Source organism: Cyanistes caeruleus, chromosome 7 (assembly GCF_971803275.1).
Source record: "Cyanistes caeruleus chromosome 7, bCyaCae1.hap1.1, whole genome shotgun sequence".
Lineage (NCBI taxonomy): Eukaryota > Metazoa > Chordata > Aves > Passeriformes > Paridae > Cyanistes > Cyanistes caeruleus.
This window is the reverse complement of record NC_141707.1, coordinates 10,974,301-10,991,201: the sequence shown is the minus strand read 5'-3', so window position 1 is coordinate 10,991,201 and position 16,901 is coordinate 10,974,301. Positions and strand designations below refer to the sequence as shown.

General features: G+C 39.1%; 1 protein-coding gene across 1 annotated transcript; it reads left to right on the top strand.

Annotated features, from left to right (window-relative positions):
- The first annotated feature begins 214 nt into the window (after positions 1 to 214).
- On the top strand, positions 215 to 16,715 carry SLC40A1 (solute carrier family 40 member 1). The gene is made up of 8 exons (XM_086898427.1): positions 215 to 508; positions 730 to 797; positions 4,997 to 5,156; positions 5,956 to 6,071; positions 6,396 to 6,522; positions 9,537 to 9,779; positions 11,624 to 12,283; positions 13,374 to 16,715. The coding sequence occupies exons 1-8, from the start codon at positions 469 to 471 to the stop codon at positions 13,691 to 13,693; spliced, it is 1,734 nt and encodes a 577-aa protein (XP_086754553.1). The 5' UTR covers positions 215 to 468; the 3' UTR covers positions 13,694 to 16,715.
- The last annotated feature ends 186 nt before the right edge of the window (positions 16,716 to 16,901 follow it).

Sequence of the window (16,901 nt, the reverse complement as noted above, 5' to 3'; positions counted from 1 at the left end):
ACGATTTTTAAAATGCCAGAAAACAAAAGGGCAGCCGCAGAGAGCCGAGCCAGAGGCAGGACTGAGGGGCCCACGGCTGCTGCGGTCCCCCCCGCGGTGCCCGGCACCGAGGCTGCGGCATCAGGCGCTGCCCGCCCGGAGCCGCTCGGGGCGCCCCTGCCGCTCCGCCGGGCACTGCCGGGCACTGCCGGGGCCGCCCCGGGGCGGGCCGGCCGGGGCGGGGCCGCCGCCGCCTACAAAAGGCGGGGAGCCGCCGAGTCCCAGCCCGACGCTTTCGGCAGCTCTGAGCGCCGAGCCGGGTGTCGAGCGGCGCTCGGCCCCTCCGCGGCGGAGCGTCCCCGCCGCCCGCGGCGCATAAGGCCAAGGCTTTCCGACTTCAGCTACAGTGCTAGCTAAGTCGGGGAAGGCAACAACGGAGCGAAGCCGCGCGTCCCCCCCCTTCTCTCGGCAGCGGCGGAGCGGGCCGGCATGGCGCGGGCAGCGGAGCCGGAGGGCCGGCGGCGCGGCGGTCAGTGCGGACGGGCCGCCTCCGGAGCCTCCCCGGGCGCGGAGCGGGCGCGGGTGACCGGGCGGGGCTGCCCGCGGGTGGGGGGCACCCGATCGCACCGTGTCCCGGGGGCTCCTCCGCTCTCACAGCGGTGTCCACGGCAGCGAACTGTGCCCGCTCTACCGAAATGCGGTGGATGTGCCCGCATCTGCTTTAGCCTCTGTTTCTTATTTCTCATTTAGGATCTGTGATTGCCTATTTTACGTCCGCAAAGTTTCTTCTTTATCTTGGACATGCACTGTCCACTTGGGTAAGTAAAATACTGGCCTGGTAGAAGTAGGATTTTATTAATCTGGCTATGATTTACCTGAGCTTTACTGGAGCTTTCCAAAAATCTTCACAAACTAGCACACCACCACAGAGGTCTTGTTACAACACCTTGCTGTTAAAAGTCTTCATAATCTTCACAAGATACGTTGCAGTAGGTTTAATTTTAATGCAGAGTACTGAAGTACTCGATTTTTAGAAGGACTGGCTCTGTTCCTTTTAATATTTTTAAATAACTATAGAATCAGTGAAACCTCTTCTAGAGGAGCAGAGTGAGAGACAGCCTATTGCAGCATTATATGTAAAGGATTCGTATACTTACTAATGGGAAATGCCCAGTGTTTACAATGGACTCGGTACTGCCACTCACTAACTTATTGAAAGCATTAGGAGTTTCCCTCTGTAAAATCGTTTGCCTCCTGAAATGCTTTCCTTCTGTGATAATATAACTCACTATAACCAGCTTTTACTCACTTGAACAATGCTAAAAAAAAGCTACCTTAAGATATGCACTAAAAATAGACAGTCTGGTTCTGTTCTACAGAATAAAATTAAGTATATGTGTGTATTTTAACACAATCTTAAATCTCCATACAATGGCTTGGTTCAAAAATAAATGGAATATTCCCCCATTTTCCTTGTTTTGTGTTTTGGTCCTGCATTTGGATTGGTTTGATGTATGTGTCGAACAAATGGGTGATCTACAGTTAAAACACTGCATGTCTAACTCTAGAGCTTCTTGCTTTTGCTAACCTGAAAGGACATACTGATGTTTTTCTTAGTGAAAAAAGTCTTTGAGTTGTATCAAGTGTTTGTTTAAACAAGTGCAATATTTTGGCAGTTGTTAATATTAAAAAGAAGTGAGCCAAGCAGCTCCTTCAGAGGTCAGGGCTCTGCAAGTTTTTGTCAGTCATGCCTACAGAATGCCTCACTGGCAATTTGGCCAACCCTGATAACTCCTCTCTGACCAGTGCTTCACAGTCTGTGGTGGGCTTGCTCTGAGTAAAGGTGACAAAGCAGAGTTAGAAAACAGTCTTGGACACAGTAAGAAATGGTAGACTACAAGATGTCTGTTTAGCAATATTAATGGGATAGTCATAGTCATGCCCTGGTGGGTTTTGTGCTGAAAATCTTGACTCAAAAAACCCTCAACCAAATTGCTCAAACAACAGAAGTTATTCTACAACAGCTTATTTTGACAGAACTGGGTGTAGGACTTCACCTTTTGTATGTCTTAAGCTTTAGTGTTCCTGTAGTGTGAAGGTTTTTGCTACCAGGAACAGTAAACAAATACCTGAATCTTCAGAACACCAAGTAATAGATCATCTTTGTTTTAGAATATCTCTGTCCAAAATACAAAACCTGAGAGAAATGGGGTTTTGCTGTAATTGAGAGATCTAATTAGGTTTCTGTGTTACTATGCCATTCCTAAATGCAAAGAGAAGCTGTAAATGATTAAACATGTCACATCTCCAGAAATGTTCAGACTTGAATGAAGTCTAGACTCTGTTGGGCCCTTGCTCAGTAAAGTATTGAATGTGTGCCTGGCCTCTGGTATCTTAATAGGATGGACAATAACGCTGAACCGGAGTCTCAGACCTTATGCTGTTGCTGTCTATCCCTCAACAATAAAGAAGGAACAGCATGGAACTGGGTTCACCTTGTTGATTTCAGGCCTAATGTTTCCCAGGAGATCAGCTGATTGCAACTTCCCAGCCTTATCTGTGTGCCTCAGGCCTCAGGAGGCCCTCAGTAGGTGGTAGCCTGGCTATTCCTCAACTTGTTGGCTTCAGTTTTGACATCAGATTGTATACATTCAGTATGTAGTGATTATAAGAGTAATTATAAGTAAAAAAGAGGAGGAGCTGTCTTTAAAAGGATGGTGATGCTGAACAGCTGTAACTATTTAAAAGTTATCAAATAGCCACCTTTTGAGACATTTTAAGCTGGGACTAAGCGTATGTAATCAAGGATCTGCCTGTTTATGAAGACAATATTTGCTGTTCAAATTTCAATAGATCTTAGCTTGAAATTACATACCTGCTACAAAGCTCTGCAATTCACAAATATTTTTCTTGTTTATCTTTGCCTATTCTTTATGGTTTTTAATTCTTAAAAGAAAATCATACTTCCAGGTTATAACAGCTGTGGTTTCCCCAAAAATGATCTCTCTGGGTTGACCTGATCAAAAAATCTGGGTAAATATGTTGGATAGAGTTGAACAACGTTCACAGGCACTTAGATGAAGTGTACAGCAAAATCATGATGTGTCTGGAGTCAAAGGAACCTTTCCATGAGTTTGAAGTGAAATTCAGTTTTTCACTCTGACAGTAGTGACTGGCACTGACTTGCACATGCTTAGATTTTTTTTTTTTAAATACCTTGTTCATTTTGTCAGAATCCAGTAACTGAAACATCTCTGTATAAAGAAAACACCCAAACTTAATATGAAAGTATTTTTTGGCTCATTTTTCTAGCTCAATGAACAGTTATCCAGGTTAATTCACCTGCATGTATTTTAAGTGAAATTCTATAAAGTACCACCTCAGGTCATACTAAGTTTAAGTGAAAGCTGGAATTGGGAGATTATATGCCTGTGGATTCATTGCTGGGATATTTTCTATATGCTTCTACTAACTAACCATGGAGTGTAAGTGGAACATACTTACAGAAGGCTTTAGGTATCTCTTGAGTGAAAAATGGTTTATAATATATGAGAGGAGACAAACAGGATGATCATGCTTATAATAACATCTGCCATTTGATTTAGTTAAAAAAAGCATACAAAATACCCTGGTGTTTTTATTTGAACAGATGGAATTTTTCTTCCCACGATTGGAATATAACTTTTTTCAGCCTGTGTTTAAGGAAACAAGTATCAAAGCTTACATGTTACAATGTTTACAGAAATCTCCTTCAGTGAACTCAAATAATAACATTAAAAGGCGAGTGCTTTTTATGTCTGTACTATACTGAAGACTAATCACACTTTGCAATTTTTTTGACCCTCAAAATAATATGCTTTTTATGCATCTCTTGATTGCTGTGTTACATGGTAAATTAGATTTATCTGGCTTTGATTTTTAAAAGTACTTTTATGTTATGCTTCCCCCAGCCCTTCTGAATATTTGAGGAACTTAAAAACTTGTACTTTTTGCTGTATCACATAGCAATTGTTTATTTAAGATAAGGCAGCAGAAGAAAAGTTTCATTTACCTAATGCTAGGTACCCTTATTAAACAACCTGTGTGCCCTAGAATGGTATGAATGATTTCTATTCATCTGCTTTGTTACTGATTACATAAAGCATTTTCCATTTTCCATCATGTATTGCTGCAATATGTTTAAAAGTAAAGACAACAAAAACCTCCATGTATTTATTAGCAAATCTAAAAATGTTTTGAATAGAATGAAATTTTCTTCAATTGGATGTGTTTAACAATTTGGGTGTCCTTTTTGTACCTGTAGCAAATGGCATCAGAACATAAATGTGTTTTATTCTTGGCACTAGGTTAAATTAGCAATAGGCTAAACAGGTGAACTAGCAGTGAGTTTACAACAGGTTAAATAAGCTCTGCTATTCTACCTCCTTTGAGTAATATGCCAGTGCTGAACACTAAAAGCAACACAAGTCCACTGATTTCAGAAACTTCAGTTAACATTTACCCATATCTATCCTGAATTGTATGATGACTTGTTTCTACTTGACTCATTCTTGTGTTATAGAGCAGCACTTAAGCTTTGATCACCTAAGAACAAACTGCTACCTTGAAAAGTTATTTAAATAGTGATCGGTAAATCTCTTGTTAATATTTGATCTGTGCCGGAGAATTTGTGTAAGCTTTTTGAGACTTGTTGGATGTGGCTGGTGAGAGACTTTGTCCAGTAATATACTAATAGAAAATATGTGGGATTTTTGGATTTGTGGATCATTATTACAAGCTGTAATGATCCACTTGATTAGGATATATGATCTTAAAAATACTGGAATAAAATCAATGTGACAGGATGTAGCAATCAAAAAACCTCCTAAGAAACCAACAACCACAAAAAAACCTGCACCACCTCTGTAAGTGTAACAAACCTCTGTACAGACCTTTGACAGAGCTTTAGTACAATGGTGAACCTGTGTACTTCTAAAGAGCAACCAGTAATGTTGTATATGTTCTCTTACTCTTAAAGGGAGATCGTATGTGGCATTTTGCTGTGTCTGTATTCCTGGTTGAACTTTATGGAAACAGCTTACTCCTGACTGCAGTCTATGGCCTGGTTGTGGCTGGATCAGTTCTTCTCCTGGGAGCCCTTATTGGAGACTGGGTGGACAAGAACTCCAGGCTCAAAGGTTAGATGCCTAGAGCAGGTTATTTACTTAAGGATGGATCACATTCATGTTAAAAAGGTGAAGCTGACGGAGTTAACTCCTCAAGTCAAATATGAGAATGCTCATCTCTTCTAAGAAGGGCAGAGTGGTTTCAGAGTGTGGTGATGGTTATACAGAGATACTCTCAAAGACAGGAGGAAAACAGTTTTAAGTAGTGGTATGTCTGTTACTCAGGCTAAACCCATGTGATGTATAGAGATGTATTCAAACACAAGGTAAAAAATATGTAACTTTAAGGGCTACAGACTGAATTATTTTTACATTAAAACACTAACCTACACTTGTATTTCTTATCTTTCACTTGGAGTGTAAACACGCTGTATTTGCATTATGCAGATTGTATAGATGCTCTAGTCTGTTTTATAAATAAAATGGGATCAAGTTCTTCAAATTAATTTTTACTTTCCAAAAATTTTCAAAATATTATTCCTTCCATGGCAGGTTGACAATGAATTTTAGGGGCTTGAGCTAGGTTTTTAGTGCTTAAAACATACTGTCAGCATTTAAACAGAGACTTGTATTGAGAGAAGACCTACTTTGAGTGTAAATAAAGAGCTACAAAGTTACATTAGATGTCAGTTTGTTTCTATAAGGCAGTGGGAGATTCAGAATGTACTATGAAGTATACTTTTGTGGGGGAGACTAGGAAAATAAGATTATTTAATAAATCTGTGTGTGCTCCTTAATTATGTCCACCTTAAGGCTATAGTTAGCTCATTCTTATGTTCATAACTGTTGCTCTCTGTTTGGTTTAAAACAGTGGCCCAGACATCCTTGGTTGTGCAGAATTCATCTGTCATCCTGTGTGGTGTTATCCTGATGATTATCTTCTTGTTTAAGACACAGCTCTTGACATTATACCATGGATGGCTTCTTGTGAGTGCTTCAACTTATTAATAAGAAATTAATTTATGAAGAAACTTTGGGAAGCATGGGAAATGGATGAATTTTTCTTTTTCTCTAATCTGTATAAACATTTCTGGGAGCCAAAACTTGCAAATGAAACTGCACTTATTAGGTAAACAGAGATGATGTTTGTTTTCTGCCAGGAATCCAGGAATTGTAGACTTGATCTTGTTTTGTGCAAAGACTAATGCTCAAATGTATGGAATCAAATATAAAAATCTTTTCTGCTTGTGTAGAAAGTGGAGATCTCCATTAGTTTTCTCACATTATAACTCTTTCCCCTTATCTCTCTAGACACTGTGCTATATCCTGGTTATCACAATAGCAAATATTGCTAATTTGGCCAGCACTGCCACAGCGATCACAATTCAGAGGGACTGGATTGTTGTGGTTGCAGGGGAAGACAGAAGCAAACTGGCAGGTGAAATATATTGCCTTTATAATACCTTGCATGTCTTACTTTCCAAACTTGATTTTATTTTTGTTGTAAGACTAGAGTTTTACAGAGATGACTGTATCTTTGAGTTCCAGATATTATGAGAAAACATCAGGTAAAAGGGCAGCCTTTATTTTGCTCCTCCTTGCTCTGGACTACAGCCACTGAGATCACATATTACTGTTGTGATGACAATTCAGTTAGGCATCCCCAAACTTGTTTTGCCCTCTTCTTAGTCCTGCTGCAGCTCTGGTAGGAAAACGAGTCTTGCTGAACAAGCCAAGTGTTGCAATACTTTATTTTTAGGTCCCTGGAAAGAAACCGAGAACTCTTGCGTAACTGGGCTCATCTCATAGGGATCAAAGAAAGATGCATGAGAATGAAGTCCAGAACAGTTAAGTAGGTATATTAGGAAATTGCCAGTAGGTAATACTATGCATGCAGGCACATTTGAAACCTGCATTTCTCTTCATTCTTTCCTTCAGTTGGAATCAGAAGCTCTGCTTTCCTTTGACATCTGGTGGTTTTGAGCATAGACTACAGACTAAATAATCTTTTGCCTAGAAAATATTTTTGTTTGCTTTTCCCCCTGTGCCCTGCACTTGCAGTGAGTGACATTGATGCTACTAGAAGAGAGAATTCATTCCCATTCATATCCTATTGTAGCTTGTTAGTCATGACACTTCTAGCATGTGAGAGATTGGGACTGTCACCAAGGATGCACAAGGCAAATTACACCAAAGGGTGTATAACAATCTTTGGCTGTGCTGCTACTCTGATTGTAAAACAGTGTGGGAAGCAGCATTTTTTGTGATGGATTTGGTCAGACTGTATGGGCTCTGAATCAAACCCATAAGAGGACTTAAGACTTTTCAGACAGAGGAACAGATACTGAACTGCAAACAAGGCACAGAGCAGTTTAACATTACCCAGACCTCACTAGCTCACTAACTCTGGAACTAAAGTTTAAGTTGACACAGTTTAGATACCTTCAGGCTTAGACAGCATGTCAGCTTCTGGACTCTAATTTTGTATAAAGCTGCCTAAATTGCCCACAAAGTTGAGTCCTTTTGGGAATTTCAATCCTGTATTCCAGATTTTCACTTGATGTTTATCTCCAATGAAGGAATATTATCTCCCCATTTCATTCAGGAAAGGCTAATTCATAGATGCATTTAGTGTCATACTTATTTCCCAGTCTACAAATTGTCCTCCTTAGTCTTATTTTGATCTTGCAGTGCCTTTACTAGGTCATGCCTTTTGTAGAGCAGCAATAAAGGTGAACTTCCTTCACACATGTGAATCACAGGTAGAAAAAGAGCAGCTATCTGTAAAAGTCTTAGGTTAATGACAACTATTAAAACTTTCTTCTTGTGTTAGATCTTATTCAGCAAATCCTTTCTCCCATCCCTGTCCCACATAGCAAACATGAGATAAAGTACAGACCACACCTGCAGAGAACTTCTGCCTGAGGGTCAGTCCTGCCTCTTTACTGCTTCATGAGCTCAGGCACAGTTGTATGACCCCTTACATTTTGTACTGAGAAATCAGGCAAGAGATTACTGTAAATTCTCTTATGACTTGATTGAGAATGAAAACAACCACTGGATTAAGCACCTTAGTTCAACAGATTTATCTGAAACATCCTTTCCAGGCTGAACAGGTTTGTTTTCTGTTTAACAATGATGTAACCTGGAGACTGTTGAAATTCCTTAACTTAATTTTAAGTTCTATTTCTGACTTTGCAGCAAATACTGTTGTCTATCTCTGCATTGTTACCGTTGCTCAAAGAGAAATCTTAGTTATGCAAGCTAGTGGAATAGGGAAATAAAAAATTACCTCCTCTTTTGTTGCCCTTGATTAGTTTTCCTATTCACTCTTTGTACCTTTTCTGAGTAGAATTATTTGCCTTCCTCACATAACTCAAAAAACAAAGGTTAGTTGGTTGGAATTTTAAAAGCCAAATATTATGCAAGTATATAACTTAACTATTTGACTGAGGGTTATTCATGTTAACATTGAATTGACTTTGAAAAAGAGTAATCTGAATGTTTCTTTGAATGGCAGGGAGTAATTCTCTACAGATTCAATAAGGCAGCTTCATACTGATGTAGAATTTCACTTGCCCTTTAAAAGTTGTAATTTTACAGTAGGACTCCAAAAGGGGCTGCATGTATGCAACCACTGTCTAGCAACTTTTAGGAGTGGAAGAATGGCACTATTAATTGAAAACTCACAGGAGCCCAGAAAATTTAATGACAGTAAAGTAGATAAGATTGAGGAGGGTGAGGCATTCCCTAGCAGCGAACAAAAGGTGCATTTGTGCTGAGAATGGGTTGCTTGTTTTGATTGTAAACATCAAAGGACCAGAAAGGAGTGAGGACTTTGCTCAGTAAGATCTAAGGATGCCTACAGCTGCTATCAACCAATGTGACTTAACAAGGAAATGTAAAAGACATTTCAAAGTTCTGCTGCTATCGTGGTGGTTCTGTGGCCACCAGTTATTGGAAGTAAATGGAGGAGGCTAAGAAATATGTGTTCCAGTGTTGGGAGATAGATTACTGTTGTCCCAAGAAACAATTCCACCTTATGAGATTCCTGGAGCTGTGCATGCTAGGTTTGAGTGTTACAGGGGTATAGAGCTCAGAGTCCACAGTATCAGTGCTGTGTAAAAGTGATCTGATCTCATGATGAGCAGTTTTACCTGTTCTCATGATGAACAGGACCATGCTGCCACTGTAAACTCAGCATGCTAAACATGGAAGACCTCATGCAGGCAAAACTGGCAGGAGTAGGAATTTTGCTTACAAACACCTTGGTTGATTGCAGTGAACTTAAACACTGAAACAGTCTGAAGGTGCCTCTGGTTACTCCTAGAACCAGTTACAGTTGGAGCAAGACTTGTAGCCTTTATTCTTGTGCAATTCACAATTATGTTAGTGAATATTTCACTGTAAGTGGTCACCAGTTGTTTCATATCATCAAATCATTTCTGACAGATATGAATGCCACAATAAGAAGAATTGATCAGCTGACCAATATCTTGGCCCCAATGGCTGTTGGTCAGATAATGACATTTGGCTCCCCGATGATTGGCTGTGGATTCATTTCTGGCTGGAACCTGATGTCAATGTGTGTGGAGTATCTGCTGCTTTGGAAGGTTTATCAGAAAACCCCCACTCTGGCTCGCAAATCTGCAAAAGTTGAAGCATCGGAACTGAAACAGCTGAATGTAAAGAAAGGTATTAAAACCACAAAAGTAACTATTCTAACTCACTGTGTACTCATTGCATCAGTCAAGCCAAGTGTTGACTTGTGTCTTCCACAGGCCCTGCTTTGAGGTTAAATAGCTTTCTACTCCTAGCTTGTAGATTTCAGGTTTGGAGTCTAGATACCAGAGACTCTAATCCAAGCAACAGTACTTTGTGCAGCTTTTTGAGGAATTTCATAAAATGCAGCCAAAGAATGAATTCTCTTCATTGACCCCTTAGAGTAAGTCTGCCCTGCAACTTCAGGCTGATCATAAGGATTACTCCTGTCCATCTATAATGTAGCTGATAAGCTGGACTAGGCCCTTGGTTCTGTAGTGTCTACAGCCTCTGGAAGACTGCTCCTTGCTAACTCATCTCTGCTTACACATAGTACTAACAGGCTTTCAGGAGGTTGTAAAGATGGTCATATTTCTATTCTGTCATGACTGTATGACTTTATGTGCTCCAGAAAATGGTGGAGAAAAAAAAAATAAACTCTTTTGGCCTTCAGCTCTGCTTCCTTGGCCAAGCAGTACAAGTGGTATTTGCAGCGTAGGTGACTATGGGTATTACCATAAGTAACACTAAAATTGGTATTAATGTTAATTTAGATAGACTCAATATCAGAAATTTAAATTCAGAAGCAAACCTTTTATTATGAAGTAGTACAAATGACAGACACTGGAATACTAAAGTGTTTCCTCATGTTTAAGGTAGCAGTATATGAATAAAACTGCAAGCTCATGTTGCGGCCTCCCAGCTACAATAGGTTGTGGCTTTTTGTTTGGGTTTTGTTCAAAATATGAAGAATTCCTGGGTTTTGTTTAAATGCTAACTAACAATCTTGTCTCAATATACTGTGAGCTAGAAAGCTGCTATTAAAAGTACTGATGAGATCTATCTTCCCAGCCATCAGATCCATGGTGGTAATAGCTGGTTCAGTAAGCTGTTGCACCAGGCTGATGGCATTCAAGTATTAGAGGACAAGAGAGCGTAGAAGGCTCCATAGCTTTGAAACGTGTTCTTAAAGAATTCTGGAGAATGAAGCATTTAGCAAATGTCAATATGTAGGAAGCACTTCTTAATCTTTGCTGTTGCAGTATTCTGATTTCATTAGAAGACTTGTTTTTAAAAGTTGCTGAAGTACTTCATGTGTCTCGCTGTATGTGGAGTTAGTTTTGAACTTGATAGTGTGAAAACACTGCTCAGGCATCCAGACATTTGTAGAATTTCTATCCTCCTTGCTAGTGTAAATACTCCTGTGAGTTTTTGGATTTTTGTTTGTGATCCGTGGAAGTGCCTTTGACCTTTACTACAGTGAGAATGGAATTGTAGAAATGCATAGGGTTTTGGTTTGTTTGGTTTTTTTAAGTCAAGCTTTGAGAGCTTTTGGCTCTGGACAGGCTTGAGCCTTGGTTTTTCAGCCCTTGCATGAGATGCTGACAGATGTTTAAGTAGTCCCTTCTTTTTTCAGTCAGTGCTTTAAAGCATACATAGCTGTGTTAAAATGCCAACTGACATTGGCATTCATCAGGCAAATAATTTCTCTGTGGAGCTGGAGCATTCAGTCACAAGTCTAGAGGCAGGCAGTGCTTTCTCCTATCACTGTTTAATGAATTAAATTGATAGGAATGAACTTCACTTGATCTTACTCCCCAGGTAGGATTTAAGAACGCTTTTAATGATTTTAATTTAGGTAATTAAGAGAAAGCTTGGTAGTGGAGTTCGACTGATGCACTTCTGCAGTAGTGATTTACTGCAAACAATCGTCTATTGCTTTGCACTGTGTGCTTTGCAGGCAGGAGTGTATCTGACAGCTCCATTTCTGTTTACAGAGAGTGACGTGAAACCTGCTGAAGGAGTGCAGTTAATTGTTGAGAAAGATGTAAGTGGCTTTGAGCCCCAGCAGGAGAAGGAAGTCGGCTGCGCTGCCCGGGTTGCCGAACCTTTCATAACGTTCCGGGACGGATGGGTTGCGTACTACAACCAGCCGGTGTTCCTTGCAGGCATGGGCCTTGCATTTCTCTATATGACTGTTCTGGGATTCGACTGTATCACTACAGGCTATGCATACACTCAGGGGCTGAGTGGCTCCGTGCTAAGCCTCCTCATGGGTGCCTCTGCAGTCACTGGAATCATGGGAACAGTAGCTTTCACCTGGCTTCGGCGCAAATGTGGCCTCATTCGCACAGGCCTTATTTCTGGAGCTGCTCAGTTTGCTTGTCTGATCTTATGTGCCATCTCTGTATTTATGCCTGGAAGTCCAATGGATTTGAGTGTTTCCCCATTTGCTGACATCAGTGCCAGGCTGTTTGAAAATGAACCGTTGCCTACTATAGCATCTCCAGAACCTGAAATTATTTTTGCAACTGGAATGCCCAATTTGTTAAACGGGTCTATTGCTCCTGCTAACAGTGACCCAGAGATGAGTCCTGAGCCTGTGCCTTTAATCTCTGTTAGTCTCCTGTTTGCAGGAGTCATTGCTGCTAGAGTTGGTAAGTATTATGTCTCTATTACAATTTGGTTTATTATCTGCTTTTAATTCTAAAAATTACAATGCCTGTCAACTAAATACAATTAATTTTAGAATTAGAGGCAATGATTGATGTGTTTTGTCTTTTGTTTCTGGGGCTAGTTGATTATACTTCACATAAAAATGAAATGATCCTGCTATAGTATATCACTAGGGCAAGGACTGCAGTACTAATTCCATGTATAGTGTATGTCACTAATAGGAGAAAAGTTACCACATTTGGAAGTGATTGTAATGTATTTTCTGGAAAGCTTATCTCTAAATGATTTTTGTTCACAACCAAATGAAACCACTTGTTACTAGGAAACGGCACTAAATGCATCTGCTATGAAAACCTTCAAATTTCAGTTTACTAAATTAATCTACTTACTACCATTTCCCTTCTAAATGCCAAGACTATTTATTTGATTTGGATGACAGCTTAATCTTTTGAGGCATTGCTGATTAGCATAGTATTAGTATCTGTCAACTGAATAGGCAGTCAAATATATAAATGTAATGAACAGTAATGATCATCTGTCGAATCATTATTTTCAGTTTCTGCAGTTTTTGCTGGATTCTGGAGGAATAAATCCTTGATTAATATCTATTAAGTTTGTTTGCAAGATAAGCTTCTAAAGCTTCATCATGAACAGACTAAACCAGTATGGAAGCTGATCCCTGCCATTTGAAATTGTGTATTCTGCATAGTTTAAAAGATGTTTGATTTTTTTATGCAGAACTTCAGTGATTGCACCTGGCAGGATACACTGTAAATAGCTGTAAGCCAGCTATTTAAACAAGGAAAGGATGAGTAAGACATTGGCTCGATAGTCATGATGAAACAGGATGTGACAGGCAACTTAATGTGTAAAGTTTATGTATTATTTCAGGAAATTTTTGTAAAAGGAAAGTAAATTGCTCTTGACTGTGAGTCTAGTCAACAAGAGGATATCTTATCCTGTGCATTTTTGGCAGAAGTGAGTGCTTGGAAGGATGAATTGGATTGTGCCAGTGATGAGTCTGCCATGAGAAGCCCAGCAGAATGGCTAACTGGTTTTTTCTCTCCATAGGCCTTTGGTCCTTTGATTTGACTGTCACACAGTTACTCCAAGAAAACGTCATAGAATCTGAAAGAGGCATCATAAACGGTGTCCAAAACTCCATGAATTATCTTCTTGACTTGCTGCACTTCATCATGGTCATCTTGGCCCCAAACCCTGAAGCTTTTGGCTTATTGGTGCTTATTTCTGTGTCTTTTGTTGCAATGGGCCACATAATGTACTTCAGATTTGCCCAAAAAAGCTTGGGAAAACAACTTTTTGTTTGTCACACTCCTGACCCCAAAGCAGCCCCTGACAGTTCACCACCTGGTAGTACATCTACTGTCTGAAAGGATCCACTTCTCTTACTAACTTTGCTTCACAAATACCATGGTTAAGCACATATACTTCCTTTTATGATCCTGTTTGAGGTGTTTCTCTAGAGTTGAATGCATAACTTAGCTGTTTGGGGAAGCTGTCCCAAGAGAGAAAAATGCATTTTACAGTGACCCTGTAAATGTTTCATGTTTGGCAGAGGACAGCCTGGTTTGATCTTGACAGCTGCAGTATCAAAGGTTTCCCACAAGTCTCAAGTCTGGTATTTGCTCACAAAAATACTGTTCAAGTTCCACTGCTGACCCCACAGTGATACTGTGGTTAAGTGGTTATACATACTCAATTTACCATGAATTCTGAATAATTCTTGTGTTCATTGAGTAAAATGAGGTCTTATCCTTCTTTTTAATTATTTCAGAATAACTTTTTATATAGTATTTGGTTGTTTGGAGTTTTTCTCCAATATTCCTTTACCATGAACAGTTCTGCTCACCTATATTCTTAAACTGGTATAAACATCTTTTCTAAACATTGGACTTCGATGGTCCTTGTGGGTCCCTTCTAACTCACAATATTCTATGTTCCTTCTTGGATTCTTCTAGTAAACTCTTTTTTTCTGTTTTTTTTTTTTTTTTTTTTCAAAACCTTTATAGTATTTTATGTTTTGGTTTAACTTTATGGAAACACCTTTGCAGGTTTTTTTGCATGTTTCCTTAAAAATTAGACAACTGTTAGGTACAAGATATTGTATTACACTTTTGTTGCACTTCATAGAGTAAAACAGCCTCATTTAGCAGAAGCTATTGATGTAATATTACAAAGCATGGCTTTTAAATTGCAAATGGCAGGTTTGCTCGGGTTTGATGTAGCAGAAAGTGCTAAGGTCAGGAATACTGGTACAGAAAGAAATTCTAGTGCTAACTTAATTTTTGCCTCAGAGTACAAGCAGCTTTAGTTAATTTCCCAATATATCAGGCTTTAATAGGGTTTCTGAAAACAACTGCATTTGAAAGTAGTTAATATTTCATGCAAAAGGTAGATTACTTGTATTTATCTGACGTGTATGTGAATTTTGACTTTGTTCTAAAATACTGCTAAACCAACGAGATGATGGACTGAGAGGCCCTCTAAAGCAACTTCAGAGCAATGAAAATATGTCCCCTCTGTTCAAGAAGTTCTTGCCTTTTTTTTTTTTTTGTTTGGTTTTTTTTTACCCTGCATGTGTACTAACACAGTACTTCCATAGTCATTAACCCTATGTGCACTTTTGTGGAAACTACGCACTTTGCTTTCTCAGTAGAGTTGAACCTGGTGGTGTTCTGAGTTTTCCTATGGCTTGGCAGTCTGACTTCTAAATTTAAATACTGGTAAAATGTTTGTTTGCAAAATAAGTAGTATGTGAAATCATAATGTCAGCAACTTGTGAAAAGTATCCTCTCTAACTTTTAAGGGTTTTTTTTAAATTTTAGGTACTGTCCTTCACAGTCATATGTGCTGCCAGACTCAGCCCTGGAATGTAAATGTGTGAACTCCATTGAAATTAAAGGCGTTACAACCAGGGCTGAATCTCAGCCAGTCATCACAAATTTTATAACAATTACATTATCTATCAAAGAATGTAAGGAACCTCTAGTGGCTTTTGTCCCAGATGCAATATTTTGTAAGAGGTGTGAAATGGAATGAGTGGGAATCTGATGTACAATCAATGGACACTGTAGCCCATAGTTTTCAATAACTGGATGTAACAATTTTTCTCTAATGGACCAAACCTAATAATTACTCTGTTGCTGAAAGCTTCTCAGGGATGTTTTCACTAGGTTTATAAGCATTTATACTTTGACCAAGCATTTGGGTTTTGTTTTGATATAATAAAGTAAAATATGTAATTTAGAGTAGGTTTAAAATTTGTGACTCAATCCTGAGTGTAACTTAAGGAAAAGGGAATTTTGCCATCAGCAGAATTTGTCAGAAGACAAATAAAACAAGCTTATCTAGATTTGTAGAGTAAATATGTCCAAAGGATAGCCTTATGTGATATAAGTACATTAGTAAATAAAATAGCTCTGATTTGCCAAATATATTTTCTCATGTGTATCTAATTTAAGTTGGGACCAGATTTTAATATTGTTAAATATAAATAAAGCTAGTCCAAATGTCAGTGAATGCCTCTATACTGCACTTTGAAAAACATCTGAATGCCACTGTATATCTTGGACTCACTGGCCATCAGGGAAACAAAGCTGAAAATGCAGCTTTTTTTGAGCTGTCTACAGTGCACAGAACCCAGGATGCCTAAAATTTAATGCTGTAGCACTAAGCACCAGACATCCCAGAGAGGATGTATTCCTGAAGTCTAGAGAGCTCCAAAAATGTGACAAATAGAGCTGGGAGCATGCCATGTTCCTGCCTGTTCCCAAAGACTTTTTTTTCTTTTTCTCCTTTCTCCAAGAACAATTTAGTCTTGTTTAATTTGAGTAGCAATTTGTTTCATAAATAGTTCCACTAGATATTACAGTACTATTAGAAGAGGACTGGAGCTTCGTATTTGGTAAACATGATGTGGTTAGGATTCTTATGTGCACATCGCAGCTGGAAGGCAAGACAATCCTAAAATAGAAATGTGAATGCTAGTTTGAAGAGGAATAAGGAGGCTTAAAATGGAAAATGTGTGTATTGGTCTTAATATGGAAAATGTGTGTATCAGTCTGTGTTGGATGTCATAAAATGTATCCTGCTTGAGCACAGCCCATTTGTGTGCGAGTCCAAGATGTGTGCAGACACCTGTATTCAGTAGTGCTTTGAAGCAGTGTGGAGCCTGAAGCAGTCTTACTTAGCAGGACTTTCATTAAGTGAGCATTTTTGGCCTTGTATTTATTTATTTTTTTAAAAAAAATTGGATGAAAACTGCCCTTAAAAATGTACGCACTAGAAATGAATCTTACCAGAATATTTTATTATACAACCTTATGCTGGACATAGTATTGATTTATGTATTACTATTGTTAAAGCTAATTAATAAATTTGCATAAAAACTTATTTGCCCTGTATCTTTCAGTTTGTGGGTATCTGGTATGTTTTACCATGGGTCTTGTGCAGAAGGCTTTTTTGTATGAAGGGTTGGAACTACCATGAAGCACAAACAAATAGCACTGAGGAGGAAGCAAATGACAAATGTAGTCAAGATCTTTCAGTGACCTTGTAACTCTTTGGTGAATTGCTTTT

Coding starts and splice junctions, on each gene's coding strand:
- SLC40A1 (XM_086898427.1), top strand. CDS start 469: ATGGCGCGGGCAGCGGAGCCGGAGGGCCGGCGGCGCGGCG. Junction 5,157..5,955: donor CAAGAACTCCAGGCTCAAAG/GTTAGATGCCTA, acceptor GGTTTAAAACAG/TGGCCCAGACATCCTTGGTT. Junction 6,523..9,536: donor AGACAGAAGCAAACTGGCAG/GTGAAATATATT, acceptor CATTTCTGACAG/ATATGAATGCCACAATAAGA.